Source organism: Cajanus cajan, chromosome 3, assembly GCF_000230855.2.
Source record: "Cajanus cajan strain Asha chromosome 3, NIPB_CcT2T_4, whole genome shotgun sequence".
NCBI classification, from domain to species: domain Eukaryota; kingdom Viridiplantae; phylum Streptophyta; class Magnoliopsida; order Fabales; family Fabaceae; genus Cajanus; species Cajanus cajan.
In genome coordinates, this window is record NC_138519.1 from 15163450 (window position 1) to 15181904 (window position 18455).

The 18455-nt window shown below is 34.3% G+C and overlaps 2 protein-coding genes across 2 annotated transcripts; both read left to right on the forward strand.

Moving 5' to 3' along the window:
• The first annotated feature begins 1656 nt into the window (after window positions 1-1656).
• On the forward strand, window positions 1657-2088 carry LOC109817570 (uncharacterized). Its single transcript, XM_020382849.2, has one exon. The coding sequence runs from the start codon at window positions 1657-1659 to the stop codon at window positions 2086-2088; it is 432 nt and encodes a 143-aa protein (XP_020238438.2).
• Window positions 2089-13374: 11286 nt separating this feature from the next.
• On the forward strand, window positions 13375-15088 carry LOC109817578 (uncharacterized). The gene has a single exon (XM_020382858.3). It carries the CDS (start codon window positions 13852-13854, stop codon window positions 14791-14793), a length of 942 nt encoding a protein of 313 aa, XP_020238447.1. The 5' UTR covers window positions 13375-13851; the 3' UTR covers window positions 14794-15088.
• Window positions 15089-18455: the final 3367 nt, after the last annotated feature.

Sequence of the window (18455 nt, forward strand, 5' to 3'; positions counted from 1 at the left end):
TAAGTATATAACTTGATATATTAACGACATATAAATGTTAATTATTTTCTTGTTATCTTTGACATTAATTTATTTGTTATTATTGACATTAATAGTTTTGTTATTATTAATATTAAATTTTTTTCTTAAATATCTTATCAATAGACTAATTGTCTATATACTATATAAAAGAGTGATAGAATGGATTTTAGAGTAGTGGAGGTTATGTCTTTATTTTTTCAATCTGTATTCTCCTAAATATTACTTATGAGGCTCCAATGTGTTTTAGTTTCGAATGCACGAATTCAAATACATTATATAAATCTTGAAGAATAAATCAAATTTTTAGTTATACCAAAAGTTTATTGGAATTTATTTTTCTTCAAAAAAACAGTAGTTATTCACACACTATATTATCTTTCATTCTTTTATGTAATATTTTCTAACAATGTTTTGTACCCACAGTATTATCTAAAGGAAACTGTTATATATAGTTTGGGTTAATAAGGATCAATCAATATAATCACTATGTCATGCCCAAATACATGGAAGACACAATAATGCAAGAGTTGACGAAGGTCAACATCATAAGTAGGAAAATTAGCCAACACTCATATATAATGAACAACATTTAATCTGAGAGTAAAATTATATTTATTAGTCTTTATAGTTTTGTACCGTCTCGGTCGGAACCCGATCTGATATCCTTTACAGGTTTTGATCCGATAATTCTTGAATATGGGTCTTCTCGGTCGGACCGCGATCTCACCCACCCCCTGGACGAGCTCGGCCAGGGTGTACTCGGCCATGGTGAGATCAGCCAGGGTGTACTCGACCATGGTGAGATCGGCCAGGGTGTACTCGGCCATGGTGAGATCGGTCAGGGTGTGCTCGGCCATGGTGAGATCGGCCAGGGTATGCTCGGCTTAGGAGAGCTCGGCCAGGGTGTGGTCGGCCAAAGTCCGAGTGGGTCTCACCCCTTGGACTGGTCCGAGAATCAAGGATGAAAAGCCTATCTTTGATAATCAAATATTCCCAAGGAAAACCGTTATGGAAATCCTCGCGCTCACAAGGCCTAGGAGGCCCATGAACAGAAAAGTATAAAACATAAAACCCTAGAGCTAACACGGCAGATTACACTTTTGAATGCTCTACCTTTGAGGCTTGACCTAGGCACAAACCCTAGTCCATCCTTTGGCCGGAACATTTTGGCGCCCACCGTAGGGCTACGGTGAAACTTTTCCTACGCCCCAAGTAACACAGAAGAATCCGCACTTTACCATGGCAAGAGGCGGCACATCCAACAGCGACTCACAACACCCTACCATGGAGGAGATGATGGCATTGATCAACGTTTTGAGGGAGGAGAATGCGCGATCCAGGGAGAGAGAGGAGGCTATTCAACGAGAAAACGAGGAGATTATGAGGCGGGTGGACGAGATGCAAGCTATGATAACGGCCAACGCTAGGACGGTGGAGGAAGATGTCATGCTGGAAGTCCCCAGAGATTTTTGACCTTTTTCGGAGGCCATAGAGGTCGAGACCATCCTGAGGGATCATCAGATTCCCCAAGTCGAACCTTTTGATGGAACTCAGGATCCCAGTCAGCACTTGACAAATTTCCGCGCTCAAATGTTGATTTGTGGAGGAGGTATGAAAGTCCGCTGCAAACTATTCATGGGTACACTCAAAAAAGCAGCACTGGATTGGTTTAGTGGTCTCCCTGACCGATCAATCACCGACTTTGATGTCTTTAGTCAGCTCTTCATGGCACAGTTCGCCGCTAACAAGAAGAAACCACCGATCATGTCGGACTTGTTCGACTTCAAGCAGCAGCGGGAGGAGTCGTTGAAGGACTTTCTGCAAAGGTTCAATGAGGTCGCCCTGAGGATAGCGTCCTTGGATGAAAGGATGGCAGTCACCGCGTTCCATAAGGGCTTAAGGTCTGGAGCTTTCGACATCGCCCTGGAGAAAGCGAATTGTCAAACGATGTCGGAGGTGAGAGCTTTCACCCTGAGTCACATCAAGACAGAGAAGGGACAAATCAACAAAAGGGCAGCTGAAAGCCGAGAGGATGGGGTCGTCCCAAGAGATTTTTATTCCATATAAAAATGTGAAAAGGTTTTTTACTGAGAAGGGTTTTAACGAGGCACCACTAACCAATAATTCCAATTTTATTAAATATCATCTCTTTTATCTTTCCATGATCGACAGGTGTGTTATTTAAAGGCAACAAACTCGTGATTGTGGGCAAAAGTCTGACTGGGCGAGTATAAATAACTTGAAGACAAACTCGTGATTGTCGGCAAAAGTCCGGCTGGCCGAGTATAAATAACTCGAAGACCAAACTCGTGATTGATCGGTAAAAATCCGACTGGGCGAGTATAAATAACTCGAAGACCAAACTCGTGATTGTCGGTAAAAATCCGACTGGGCGAGTATAAATAACTCGAAGACAAACTCGTGATTGTAGGCAAAAGTCCGGCTGGGCGAGCATAAATAACTCGAAGAACAAACTCGTGATTGTCGGCAAAAGTCCGGTTGGGCGAGTATAAATAACTCGAAGACCAAACTCGTGATTGTCGGCAAAAGTCCGACTGGGCGAGTATAAATAACTCGAAGACAAACTCGTGATTGTCGGTAAAAATCCGACTGGAAGAGTATAAATAACTCGAAGACAAACTCGTGATTGTCGGAAAAAGTCCAGCTGGGCGAGTATAAATAACTCGAAGACCAAACTCGTGATTGATCGGTAAAAATCCGACTGGGCGAGTATAAATAACTCGAAGACCAAACTCGTGATTGTCGGTAAAAATCCGACTGGGCGAGTATAAATAACTCGAAGACAAACTCGTGATTGTCGGCAAAAGTCCGGCTGAGCGAGTATAAATAACTCGAAGAACAAACTCGTGATTGTTGGCAAAAGTCCGGCTGGGCGAGTATAAATAACTCGAAGACCAAACTCGTGATTGATCGGTAAAAATTCGACTGCGCGAGTGTAAATTAACTCGAACTATTTTCTCTCATTATATGAGAGATCGGAATCTGGACGATGTGTCTCTCCGTTTTACACCTGGTCGACATTCTAGAGACCTGGTCGGCGTTTTGGAGACCTGGTCGGCATTCTGGAGACATGGTCGGCGTTTTGGAGACTTGGTCGGCGTTTTGGAGACTTGGTTTCCGTTTTGGAAACCTGGTCGGCATTCTGGAGACCTGGTCGGCATTTTGGAGACCTAGTCGGCATTCTGGAGACCTGGTCGGCATTCTGGAGACCTGGTCAGCATTCTGGAGACCTGGCCAACATTTTGGAGACCTGGTCGACGTTTTGGAGACCTGGTCGACATTCTGGAGACCTGGTCGGCGTTTTGGAGACCTGGTCGGCATTCTAGAGACCTGGTCGGCATTTTGGAGACCTGGTCGGCATTTTGGAGACCTGGTTGGCATTATATACTAAGAAAAAGTTCTAAACTTAGTTTTTATTTCTTCATTAATCACGAGGTCGACGTTTTGGAGATCTGATCGACATTATATACTAAGAAAAAGTTCTTAACTTGGTTTTTAGTTCTTCATTAATCGCGAGGTCGACATTTTGGAGACCTGGTCAGCGTTTTGGAGACCTGGTTGGCGTTCTGGAGACCTGGTCGACGTTTTGGAGACCTGGTCGGCGTTCTGGAGACTTGGTCGGCGTTTTGGAGACCTGGTCAGCATTATATACTAAGAAAAAGTTCTTAACTTGGTTTTTATTTCTTCATTAATCACGAGGTCGACATTTTGGAGACCTGGTCAGCATTCTGGGGACGTGGTCGGCATTCTCGAGACATGGTCAGCATTTTGGAGGCCTGGTCGGCGTTTTGGAGTGCTGGTCGGCATTTTGGAGACCTGGTCGGCATTTTGGAGACCTGGTCGGCATTTTGCAGACCTGGTTGGCATTATATACTAAGAAAAAGTTCTAAACTTGGTTTTTATTTCTTCATTAATCACGAGGTCGGCGTTTTGGAGATCTGGTCGAAATTATATACTAAGAAAAAGTTCTTAACTCAGTTTTTATTTCTTCATTAATCGCGAGGTCGGCATTTTGGAGACCTGGTCGGCATTCTGGAGATCTGGTCGGCATTTTGGAGACCTGGTCGGCATTTTGGAGACCTAGTGTTATATACCAAAAAAAAAAGTTTTAAACTTGGTTTTTGTGTCGTAAGGTCGGTAGGATTCTGATCTCGATCCATGTCTCGGGGAGGTTCAGTCAGAGTCCGAGCTAGAGCCGATCTCAAGGACAGCTAAGCCTTTGCGCCTTACACGCTTAGGGCTGGAAGGCAAGTGTACCCTCCCAGTTGGATCCCGATCTGATACCCTTTATAGGTATTGATCAGATGACTCTTGAATATGGGTAGTCTCGGTCAGCAGGCGATCTAACTTTCCACGTGTGTAAGATCAGTCGACCTCGATCTCACCCACTCCCCGGTGAGCTCGGCCAGGGTGTGCTCGACCAGGATGAGCTCGGCCAAGGTGAGCCCACCAGGATGAGCTCAACTATGTTGACATCGGCCATGGTGCGATCGGCCAAAGTCCGAGTAGATCTGAGGTCAGGTGCTGCTCCGAGAATTAAGGATGACAATTCTATCTCACCTCAGGTTCTGGGAAACCACGATTCTACATGATGACATGATTATCAGCTTATTCCCCGACAAGATTCTCTGCCTATTTCCGATGTGATTCGAAGGGGCAGTTGCTTTAGCCCTTTCGCCTCATAGGCTCAGGGCTCGAAGGCAAGTGTACCGTCTCGACTTATTCCCGATATAATTCTCGGCCTATTTCTGATGTGGTTCGAAGGGGCAGTTGCTTTAGCCCTTTCGCCTTATAGGCTCAGGGCTGGAAGGCAAGTGTACCGTCTCGGTCGGAACCCGATCTGATATCCTTTACAGGTTTTGATCCGATGATTCTTGAATATGGGTCTTCTCGGTCGGACCGCGATCTCACCCACCCCCTAGACGAGCTCGGCTAGGGTGTACTCGGCCATGGTGAGCTCGGCCAGGGTGTACTCGGCCATGGTGAGATCGTCCAGGGTGTACTCGACCATGGTGAGATCGGTCAGGGTGTACTCGGCCATGGTGAGATCGGTCAGGGTGTGCTCGGCCATGGTGAGATCGGCCAGGGTATGCTCGGCTTAGGAGAGCTCGGCCAGGGTGTGGTCGGCCAAAGTCCGAGTGGGTCTCACCCCTTGGACTGGTCCGAGAATCAAGGATGAAAAGCCTATCTTTGATAATCAAATATTCCCAAGGAAAACCGTTATGGAAATCCTCGCGCTCACAAGGCCTAGGAGGCCCATGAACAGAAAAGTATAAAACATAAAACCCTAGAGCTAACACGACAGATTACACTTTTGAATGCTCTGCCTTTGAGGCTTGACCTAGGCACAAACCCTAGTCCATCCTTTGGCCGGAACAAGTTTTATTTATTTTTTAATATTTATAGTTTAAAATACTTTTTTTTTGTGTTTATATTTATATTTTTAATTCATTTTAGTCATAATAATTTAAGATATATCTTTCTAATCTCTCTCTTTATATATATATAATTTTTTTATGCTTTTAGTACCTTTCATTTTTTTATAATGTCATCTATTTTGTAATAACATGATAAAAGTCTTAAATTTTGTGAGAATAAAAAAAAAATCTCAATAGTAGACGTCACAAGAAAGGATAGATAATAAATACGAAATGTCGAGAGTTTTAATCTAAAGTAATTTCAATAAAATAAATTTGACATCAAACATTCAAAGTTGAATTAATACATTTGTCATGTTAACATAAAAAAAAAAAACAAAATTACAAAAAAATATTAACGATGTAAACTAAGATTACAAAAATTACAGTTATAAAGACTAAAAAAAAATATATTTTAAAATATAATAATTAAAAAATTGAAAGATGAGTATGAAAAGTAAAAAAAATTATAAAAATTAAAATATAAAATAAGATAAATTATAGAGAAAAAAAATATTTTAACCTTATATTATAGTTACACGAAATAACATATGATTGTTCACAAGGGGTCTTGTGTCTTGGGTCTTGTGTCAAGAAAGACAACCCAACTATGATACCCATATATATCATAAAGGTTATTGTAGTAAATAAGCATGTAATATCATTGTCACTCTAATAAGCTTACCACTAATTTCAACATTTGAGTGTCTTTTATAGTTGTCCAAACATTTTCCATGACGTCTCTAGCACACCGGATTCTTAAGCTATCTCAAAGGATATCAAACTTATGCTTCTCATGTACACTAGAATCATTACTTTTAGGAGTTAAGTTCACCTGAGCTTAGTGTACCTCGAATATGTTAATAATCCATCTTAACTCTTAAGCATACCATTCACATGATTTCTGATAGATCACTTGTAATCTTAAATTTAATAGCAATACTATAAAATACTACTTTTTTAACGTAGTGAGTATGAGGCATTGATCTATCTATATTAAAGGATGGAAAAATTGGTACTTTTTCTTACGTGGTACCAATGAGTTTTACGTACTATTATTCCAATATATTAAAGATTTGAAAAGTAAATGCTTGTCAACTCGTAGCGATAATACTTGGTTTTTGTACTTGAAAATAGAAGGTCTATGTACTTGAAAATAGAACAATAAGCTGAAGTGCTCGAAAGAAGAAACATACGTAATAAGGACACCAATTGTAGAAAAAAAAATAATTATTGATCTCGTTCTACATATGCGTGATACGTTTCATTTTTTTAGTTTACAAAAGAAAATAACAATACTTATTGATTGTATGCCATATGAAAATTAATTGAGACTATAATGATCAAAATAATTGACTAATAATTTGTTGTTAGAAACGGGTCAAAGCTTCAGCGTCACCTTAGACTCGTTTTTAGTTAATTATGACCACTTACGCAATTTGCAGATGGCAATTTTGCTGATGACCAAAGACTCGCTTAATTACTTTAATTTTGTTTTTATTAATTAATGTTCCCATGACATATATATGTTAATAAGTTTCTCATTACCAAAAAAGACTATATAAAATGTTAAGTTTCTGCTTACATCCATCATCGGACAGCACATGGAATACAAGAGCTACAGTCCATTGGATATCTTTTCAGGATCATAAAAGCGTGAACATTGGATATATATATATATATATATATATATATATATATATATATATATATATATATATATATATATATATTGTATGATAGGTAGTTGGACATATTAATGTGTAAAAGAGTTAAAAGTTGAAAATCTCACGTAAATAAGTGAAATAGTCAAAATAATATATATAAATAATTTTTTTAAGTTATTGGGCTTATTAAACTATTTGTTATCAAATTATTATTAGACCATTCTTAAATAACATGTTGATCAATGATATAGTCAAAATAATTTATATAATAGAAAAAAAAATTATTTTATAATTTAATTGTGTTAAATTTATCAAATCACTCGCTATTAAGTTATTATCAGACCGTTCAAACATAGTCATGCTAATTTCTTGAAATGCCTAGAGTCTTAACTCTTGGTTGTAAGGGAGTGTCATAAGTTTTATATTGATTAATGAAAAAACATATGTAATCGTGCTAATTTCTTGAAATGCCTAGTAAAATTTCTAGTCTTAGCTCTCGGTGTAAGGGAGTGTGTCATAAATTTTATATTGATTAATGAAAATGACTAATTAATATATATTAATATATATATATATATATATATATATATATATATAAAGAGATAGAGTATATATGTGTAATAAATAATTTTTATTGGTTATTTTTTAACTTTTAACAAAGTTTTTTCGTTCACTGCGTACTCATCTGATTTTGTCATAGTCCACAGCTATGATACTATTTTCTTTCTTTTCTTTTCTTTTTTTCTTCTAATAACTATTAAGCAAAGCAAACATCTAATATAATATAGGCAATCGGTATAAACTTGTAGAAGATTTTTTGTCCTTTTCACTTGTTCAAAAGATGATTGAGTCAAGATGTTTTCGTATGGATTGAAGTGTTGTACATTACAAAAAGTTAAAATGAGTAATCCAAACAACTTTTTAATATATATAGTTACTTTGACAGGATTTTTATGGACTAAAGTATCAATTTTTTTATTTTTTTTACAAGTATTTATCCATTTTTTACGACATCTCAAAACCTTGTCTGAGACGAATTGATAAGACATCAAAACTCGGTTCATATAGGATACTCAAATCAATTCCTACCAACATTCAATCAAATTAACACAATAAATGTGTTAATGTACCAATTTAGTTTAGATTTGGAGTAAATCAAAAGTCAAACTAACTAATTTTAATTAATTTAGTTTGAATTTGATTTATTAAAAAAGTATTTGATATTCAAATCAAACCAATTAGTTTAGTTTGAATTTGATTTATTAAAAAATCATTTGGGATTCAAACCAAACCAATCAACAATAGGTTGATTTGGTTTAGATTAATTAGTTTTTTTTTTTTTTTTGAACAACAAATAAAGTAAAATATATATAATATTGGTACAAGGGATACCATGTCCCATGTACAAGATTTTGTGGCTATTAAGAATAGTACACTTTACCCTCTGTAAATTCCTAAATCAAATTAACTGTACCCACCTTAGTCTAGGTAATTTACTAACCTTTGACCCTAAGTATATATATACCATACTTGGAGCACGTGAGGCAAACCACAACAGATATTGTCCAGCAAGTTGATGGTAGTTTTGCCACAACATGCTTCGTAGCAGAAGGTTGTGATCGGCGTGGCACTTCATTTTAATGAATGACATGACAGCTACCATTATCCTTCGGCAATAACAATGAATGTTGGGTCTCTCCATCAGTTACCCAGGACGCCCTCAACACCATCACCAACCCCGCAATCTACCTCACATACATTGCTACAGATTATATCCAATGCCACCATTCCTAAACATCACCATCCGACCTGGCATGTTACTCGTAGGCTCTTTACCCGAGTAAGCAGAGGCCTGTATTCAGCTGCCATTGAGTGAAGGAATAAGAAAAGGAGTTGTTAAAAGCTGACAGCCAAGACCATGAGAACATTAGCACCTGTTGTCCCAGCTTATATTATGACCATCGAATTGACCTTGTTCAAAGACACACTGATTTCTCATTTTCCATGTACACCAACACATTGCAGCCCACCATACCCACCATCTTTCTGTTTGTTCTTTAGAGGATATTATGGAGGGTGGAGCCGAGAAATTAGTAAATGCAGTGTGACACAGGGGTGACAGGCTCCATAATAGCTGCAACCACTGTTTCCACACTCTGTCCACATAGCAGCACGAGAATATGACATGATGAATTGTTTCTAGTGCGTTATTACAAAACGGGCAGCGTTGTTGATCTGCTTGTAATGCAACATTCCTGTTCAATAATTGTTCCTTTGTGGGTAAAGCGTTCAGGAACAGTCTCCATATGAAGATTTTAACTTTTGGTGGGATTTTGATTTTCCACACAACAGATGTGAACCTTATCTGTTGGGTTCCTAGTGCCTGTGTTAATAGAGTGTTATATGCAGACTTTACGGTGAATACCCCAGTCCCGTCAAGCATCCACTCCCATCGATCTGTCCTATTTTCCTTTAGAATTGCAACCTCTAAGATTTCCCTTAGTTCCTTGACATAATCTGATTCCCAGGTGAACCATGGTCTACACCAATCCAATCTCCAATGCCACCTCCCAGTGCTCCATTCCCCCATGTCAGCAACCAGACTATATTGTTGTGTCGAGACCGAGAAAATTCTACTAAATCTCACTACGAATGGCTCATGGGTTGCCCACGGATCAAACCAAAAACTAGTTGTTTGTCCATTCCCAATTTTCCAAGCAACTGCATCCATAAACCAATTATTACCCCTCTCCCCACCTGATGCCACCAATATATCACGCCACCACAACGACATTCTATTATCCACTTAACAATCCTTAATAGCAGCCCTTAAGCCGTATTTGGAAATCATAATTCTTCCCCACAATGAATATGGCTCATGGTATAGTTTCCATCTCCATTTCGCAAGCAAAGCATCATTAAACAAATCCAATCTTTTAATTACCAATCCTCCCTCCTCCTTGGGCATGGTAACTTTGTTCCACGAGACCCACGCCATTTTTGACTCCTCTCTCTTGGCCCCCCACGAGAAATTCCTCTGCAGCTTTGTAAGTTGCTTAATCACCAGTTTCGGCATCCTGTAAAATGACATGAAGTACAACGATAGAGATGTGAGGACAAAATTAATCAAACATACTCTTCCCGCTATGGATAAAGAACTAGCTCTCCAAGTTGATAGCTTCTTTGAAAACTTTCTAATAACAGGCTGCCAAGTAGTACACCTTCTAGGATTTGCCCCTATTGGAATACCCAAGTACTGAAATGGTATGGGTGACAGTTTACAGTGTAGTTGTTCAGCATATGATATCATTACCTCCGTATTCACCCCAACCCCCCTAGGCTACTCTTTGCGAAGTTAACTTTCAATCCACTAACTAGTTCAAAGCACCGAAGAATGACTTTCATAGTTTTAACATTATCCAGATTGGCTTCACCTATGAATATGGTATATCATCAGCATATTGTAGCACATCCACTGGTACCATACGTGAACCTACCACGACTCCAGAGAATAGATTCTTCTTTGTTGCCTCCCTAACCAGCCCGGTCAATTATAGGTTTTATTTTATAAAATATAAAAAAATTATTATATACCAAAATTTAAATAAAAATCTGTCATTAAAAAGTGTAAATAACATTTAAACATAAATAAAAAAGTAAGGTAGGAAATATAAAATTAAAGTAATCAAACACAATATAATATTTAAAATTAAAATATTTTAACATTTAAAATTAAGGTAATCCCTCAAATATAATTAAATTATCTAAGTTATAATCCTTATTTAATTAGTTTTCATGCATTCTAATAAAATCATTATCTGTTACTAATAAAATTATAATAATTTTAATTGAATTTATAAAATGTATATCTCTTATTGAATTAATTAAGATTAAATTTAATTAATTTAGATCAAAGTTGATTCGATTAAAAAAATATTGAATCAGCTTTAATTAATTTAGGTCCGTTCAACAATTTTATGGGATTGTGTAAACCCACAAACAACTCAAATACTTTTTGGAATTGAATGTTACGATTTATAAAATAACTTATGAGTTAACTGGAAGCAGTTGAAAGGTAAAATTTAATTGGTTGGTATTTAAAAGATGTTAGTTGAAAATTGTTATGTTTTCTTATTAAATTTTAAGTATTTGGTGAAATTATTTGTTGAAATAATTGATGAATATAAAATGAGAGAAATGAAACTATTTATATGATATTTTATATAAATTTTAATTTTATTGTGTAGATAAAAAATATATTTTTGGATAAAATCTAATTAATGATAAAATTATTACAAAATGATATTGAGATAAAAATGTTGTTTTATTTATAGTAATATTCTTCATAATAAATGTTACAAAATTACAATAATGCTGTATAGTTACACAGGTTGCCATAAATATGTTGCAAAATTACAATAATGTTGTATAGAAAAAATGATAAAAATGGTGTTCTATTTATAATAACATTTTAATAAATGAAATTAGGTAAATGTTGCTAAACAAAAGTTAAATGTAATAGACACTAAAAACAATAATTACAAGATTTCAAATTTTAAAGAGATGAATAAAAAATAAAAATTCCATAAGGACAAAAACTAAAACTCCTTAATTTATGTGAAATAAAAACATATTTAATTTTTTAAAAATTATTTTGTTAAACTTTTATTTATATTAATTTACTTTTTAAGAATTATAATATTGTGTTTTAATTTAGTTTTCGATGAAAGGTTAAAAGTACATTGTCTTTATCAAACAATAAATTTAAATAAAAACTAATTCAAGAAATGACATATTTTTAGCTATAAGAAAAATATATTTATAACTAACTAGGGTACTTTGTGCCTGTATAAGAATGACCACTGTAATTAAACAAAGTAGATGAATGAGGTAAAAGAAAGAAACTTAAAAAAGAGAAACTTCAAAACAAAAAAAAAAGTAATAGAGAAAAAAGAAACTGAACAAGATGTTTTGAAAAGTGTGGTGCATAGTTAGACAGGTAATAATTCTTTTATATGTATATATATATATATATATATTTTTTTTTTCCCTCGTTGTATCCTTTATGCAATATATTGTTGAAAAGAAATAATGGTATAATTAATTAGACAAAAATATTTAAATAAAATAAGACGAAAGAGGTGTGTCTATTTTAACTATTATTATATATAATTATATGATAACCTCAGTCCACAATGCAAGGATTAAGCTAACCTCAAGAAATATCAGAAAACCTTCTAAGATTGAAAATAAAAATGCGTGTTTTTACCCGAAATTTACATGATTGACATTCAATAATTCCCAAAATTTCTAGAAGATCTCAAGCCTGTAAATTGGTTACAATTACACAGTCTGTTGAAATAACGTATGGAAAATTTGGATAAAATAATGTTTGATTTATATCACTATCAGTGTTAATTAGTTATCTCGCAAAATAAAAATATGATTGCTTAATCATAGGGTGAGATTAATTATAACATTAACTATAACATGGTAAAAGTTATGCATATGGAATGACGGATATAATCATATTGTTAAGTGTACAATATGCACCGACAATGCTTTAATTATAATAATTATTAAATTTTTAAATAATAAAAAATAAAATTAATCATTCTTACAAAAATAAAATTTCAACTCAAAATTTTAAAGTTAAAAATTAAACTCAACATCATTTAATCTAATAAATATTAATAATTTTTAAATAATTTTATTTAATAAAATATAAAAATATACAATATTTTAATTTTATTAATTATTATTATTATTATTTTATAAATTATAATTTTTCTTTTCTAAAGGTAATTTTATTCGAGTTATTAGATAAAATTAATATAAATTTTAAGAACAATCTTATATCATTTGATTCACATGTTTATTAAAATTATAATTACTATATATTACTATTAGGAAAAGAGATGTTTTGTGATTCAAATTTTAAAAAATAACTAAAAAACAATAAAGTTGACAATTATCGAAAGAGTGAGAGGAAGTCATTATGTAAGAAAAGACTTTAAAAAATTTATAATTATTTTTTTAAATAATTAAAAAGTGTAATAATTCAATTGAAAGTGATAACTAAAATTAATTAAAAAAATTCCTTTATACATCGGTATAATAATAATAATAATAATAATACTAATAATAATAATAATAATAATAATAATAAAAGTAGGCATGAAAAGTTTATAAATAAATGTCATGTACAATGAAGCAAGATATTAAAAAAAGACAACACAGTGGTGGATCTCTCTGAGGAGATTGCAGTCAGATTTTTTGAGTTAAGTCAGTACTACTACAGTGGCCACCCCACCTCTCATCTGATGTTATGTAAGACATTAGAGGACCCCACATCAGTAACTTTCAAAGTCATGGCTGCTACTTTGCTTCTCCTCACAAAGAAAATGCAGAAAAAAGGGAACTTGTGAGTACTATTATTCATTCTGGTGTCTCCTCTTTGACTCTGTTACAAAACCAAACACAAAACAACACACCAAAAAGGTTAGAGTACCCATCACTTCATCTTCCACCCAAAACCCTCCTCAAGCAATCCCTATCCCTCTAAGATCCCAACATAGTAGCTACACTTCATGTTCCTCTCAATTCTCTTCTTAAATATAGGATCACTTACATAACCCTCTTCATATATATTCTTACATATCTACTTTTTTCTCCTCTTTCTCTATAATTGTTCTTTTCCCTGAGGGTTTGTGATTTGTGTTCCAATGGAACAGGGTCAATGTTGGACCAAGAGGAAGTACTCTTTGAGCTCTAATCTTACTTCACCAACAAACCCTTCCTATGGAGACTCATGGGAAGAACAAGCTTTTGCAGAAGATGCTGCTAATTCTCTTGGTGGCTGCATATGGCCTCCGAGGTCATACTCTTGTAGCTTTTGCAGAAGAGAGTTCAGATCAGCACAGGCTCTAGGTGGCCACATGAATGTTCACAGAAGGGATAGAGCAAGACTAAAGCAACAACCCTCTAGCCCCCACAATGAAATTCTATGCCATGACCTTGAAACTCAACTCCACAAGCCAGTTCAAAGTCCTTTTGCTTCTTTCGGTGGTTTCCTATACCCTTCTCCAGTTTGTGGATTGGCTCATGAGAAAACTAACCCTAATTCTGATCTTGATTTTGTTGCCTCACCTTCATCATCACCCTCTCCTTCCAAGGCCTTGTTAGCTCCGTCAGTTAATGGTAGCAGCTGCAGAGAGGAAACCATGATTCCACTTTATGATTCCTCTATTCTCCACAAGATTTCTCCAGTCCATAATTCTTCTGAATCATGGCCAAATTTAGCTGAAGATCACAGATTATATTCATGTAAGTTCCACCCTCAAGCTGATACTAAGAAACCCTCCAAGGGAATAATGGATTCTAGGTGTAGGGGTAATAAGAAGGGTAATGATGATAGTGATGGGGCTATGAGCTGGAATTCAGTTGTGTGTAGAACTCACACATCTTCACAGTTTGAGAGTACTGAAGAGGCAGATCATATCATCAGTTGCAAGAAGAGGAAAACAGATGCTTCCTCAACTCTATTTCCCCCAAAGTCAAGCTCTGTTGATAGACATCATATGCAGCCAAAGATGTTTGAACTTAACCCTAGCTCAATGGAAGAGCTAGATCTGGAGTTAAGGCTTGGTAACAGGTCCAAGGTATAGTAAGTAGCATAAATAGAAAACCACCCCACTGTCAATGAATATAATTTCTTCAAATTTCTTCTCTTTATATGTTCATCCTAGTTTGTTTTCACTTGTTTTAATACCTTACAATTAAGGAAGCTTTTCATCATGTTTGAATATTGGATCTCTTGAGGGCCTCATAATATATATCTGCAAGGTGTCATGATAACAATACTGCAATTATATTGACAGGCTTGTAAACTTTCCTCCTAGTAGATAGTGTCGCCAAACGGTGGAATTGTCTTGAATAAAAGCAGATTACATGACTTTGTAATTCATGGTTCCATCGGTTTTTACTACGATCTTATCAAAGCTTTGAATACTACAAATATTAATTCTAGTTTCACCCGACAAAAATAATTTATATTTTCTTGCATTGGTAAATGGTTTGTTTACATTCAAAAGTTAAATAGGGTTTCAATCTATAAGATCCTTATTTTTATCTTGTCAGCCATATAATACAACCGGTTCAATTTCTTCACAGAAGAGTTCTCAATTTCTCTATTTCCATTATGAATGGAGAAAACTATTACAAGCAGGTTCTAATAATGGAACAAAACCACTTCCTTGTAGCGTAGTTCATTATTCTGCATGTGGACAACTTACATGAATACATGAATTTCAAATTCCCATATCTCTGATAGGTTGGTATGGAATCACTGTTTCAGAGTTTGGAGAGAGAGAGAGAGAGAGAATGTACTGTGTGTAAAAACTGTTGAAGTAGTGAATTAGGGCATTATTTGTGTGGGGTTTAAGGGGTGAAGAAGTGCATGGAATAATGTGAGGTAGCTCTTTTTCCCATTCAAGTACCTCACTGACATTCCATCAGACAAAGAACTAAACTAACCCTAAAAAACACACTGATTGAGCTTTTCACAGCCGCATAAAGTCAGATACATCCCAACATTGATTCCCTTTTTATTTGTATTATTCTCATCGCCTCAGATCTGTTGCATTTAGTAGTATCCCTTACACACAAATCCATTTGCTTGCCTTCCCTCTCTCACCTTTCTATCTACCTTTCTTCTAAATCCTTCCAAAATTTGCCACCTACTCCGGAATCACCCCCCTTAAAAAATTGCCTATCATAATATGCTTTTGCATTTTAATAATCGCTAAGAGAATATTATCCCCCTCACGACTCACAGGCGCTAACTACGCAAATTTTTGGTTTCTTCTATGTATGAGAATTTGGTACACAAGTACCCATAAATTTTTTAAGGATATATAATCAAACAAGTTAATGAGCAAGAAATATATTTATGAGTAATACTAGATTCAATCTCATTTTATAAAATTTCATATTCAAATTTTATAAATGAAAAAAATAATATAGTTGGAATGAGAGACCCTAAAAAAATAATCAATCAAATTTTTTTGATTGAAATTAATCATCAACAAAAATGATAAATATTTTGTATCAATATAAAAGAAAACTAAAATTATATTGTTCTAGTTAAATAATGATTGCAGTTTTAATTCTTAAATATGTAGTTACATTAAACATTTGTCTTCCATATTTATTATACCGTATAAAATACATACGTGATCTCTAAAAAAAAATAAAATTGAACGGTACGATTTGTTAAAATTCAATTTTTATTTTTTTGAGATTCAGAATTTGCCAAAAGTAAAAACAATATCTCTTAACATATTTTTTTTTAACACATAATGTCAGAACTGAATAATTCTGATCAGGTTTTTTTAAGTTATCTATCAACTGTGAGGAATATAGTTGTTAATTAATTAGTATTAGTATACGTGACGCATACTTTATGATAAGTCATGAATTATAAAGAATGAAAAGTGAAGTTCATTTCCCCTAAGAACTCTAACCCTAGGTAGTCAAGTTTGTTAGATAAATCGCTGCAGGACACAAGGCGAGCATTCTGGGAACTTCTTTCTGATCGTTGCCTTAAATGGTAATTTGATGGAACACCCTTTTGACTTAAATGAGCATTTGTACCTAGCATGGTCATTCAGATGTAGCTTTCACACAAACATAAATACATAGTGAAAAACTTAGGCCACACCCAACATTTCAATTCCCTCGTAGGCTAAAGAATGGAGATCGCCTTAATGATTTGAAAGGAGGGGGTATGATATTTCCTATCATCGATTTTAAGTGTTCAATTTTCTCACAATAACTTAAGTACAGTTCTATAGATATGGTTAATGTTATTTTTTTTATTAAAATTAGTTATTTTTAATAATATGTATTTACATATCTCAGTATATATATTAGTGAGATAAAATTATGATTCTAATTTGAAAATATTGTGAATCGTACATATGAAACTGAAACTAATTTTGCATGTGATTGGGAAGGAAAGAGAATAATTAATATATGTAAGGTAAACGAGGTCCTATATGAGTGTAAGAGTGAGGGTCTTAAAGGCAGTTGGTGGGCTTTGTCTTCTTTTGGAGTTGTGAGATGGGTAGGTCTGATATAAGCAGAGAGTAATCAGTGAAGTTTTGGGTTGCAGTGGCAGAAAAGCACATGGGCATAAAATGTCGTTTCTCTATTCACTTGAAGGGTTACATAGAATAGGATTATAGAGTGAGTCAGTGAATTAAGGAGGTGATCAAGCTAGCTAGGGATTATTATTCTCCCCTGTTGAGCAATGTTTTTGTGTTAATTTAATGGGAAATCACTATTTTAGAGAATCAAAGTATATTTGAGAGAGAAATTCCAGTGCATTGGGGGTTGGTATTGTCTGGGATTTTTGTTCTTTATAATTGCTATGACAACTAAGGTCTAGGAGAGTATATTTGCATGGGGGCAAGTTCCTTTGATCACGAGCTCACTTACATTCCTTAATTATAAGTTAGAATATCTGTTCTCTCTTTCTCACTCTCTCATACGTGGCAGCTTTAAATATATACTTGTATTTCTCATGTGAGCAATATAAGCAGATAATTATATATAACTAATTTTGATTTACATTATATTATCATCATATGGTCCAATAATTAGGATGTTTAATTATTCGTAACTAAAAGTGAATGAAATTGTCAATAGTCACATAATTATTTTAATATTGTGCCGTTTCTTACTTATGAATCATACAAAATTTCGCATTAGTTAATGATAAATCAAAATTTTGGATAATGTATATTTTTTCAAATGGACCATTAATTTTCAAAGATAATTTGTTTATATATATTAATACAATTTTGTGGATTAATCCTCTTATTTGTGAGTCTATTACATCTATTTGTCATTTTTTGAAAAAACTATCGATATTTTGGAGTCAAGTACTCGCTCATTAAATACTTCTTATGCTAACATTCCATTAAAAAGTATATAGAGGTCGGATTATTTAATATGATTATTTTTAAATGATTGGGAGTTTTATATTAATTTTTGAAATTTTGCTACGAGATTTTTATTATTATTATTATTATTATTATTATTATTATTATTATTATTATATATATATATATATATAGAAATTTTTTTGGAATTTCCTTTTTAATAAACAACAAAATATTCTTTTTTACAACTTTATGGATGACAGTTGTATGAGTGCAGTGCAGTCTTAACAGTGGTAAAAAGTTAAAAGACCACCATATTGAGGATGAATGATATGAGCAAGGAGTATTCTATAATTTTTTTAAAATATTTATATAAAAAATAT

Bases quoted from the DNA above. Each gene is read 5' to 3' on its own strand.
- LOC109817578 (XM_020382858.3), top strand. From the start codon at position 13,852: ATGGAACAGGGTCAATGTTGGACCAAGAGGAAGTACTCTTTGAGCTCT.
- LOC109817570 (XM_020382849.2), top strand. From the start codon at position 1,657: ATGGGTACACTCAAAAAAGCAGCACTGGATTGGTTTAGTGGTCTCCCT.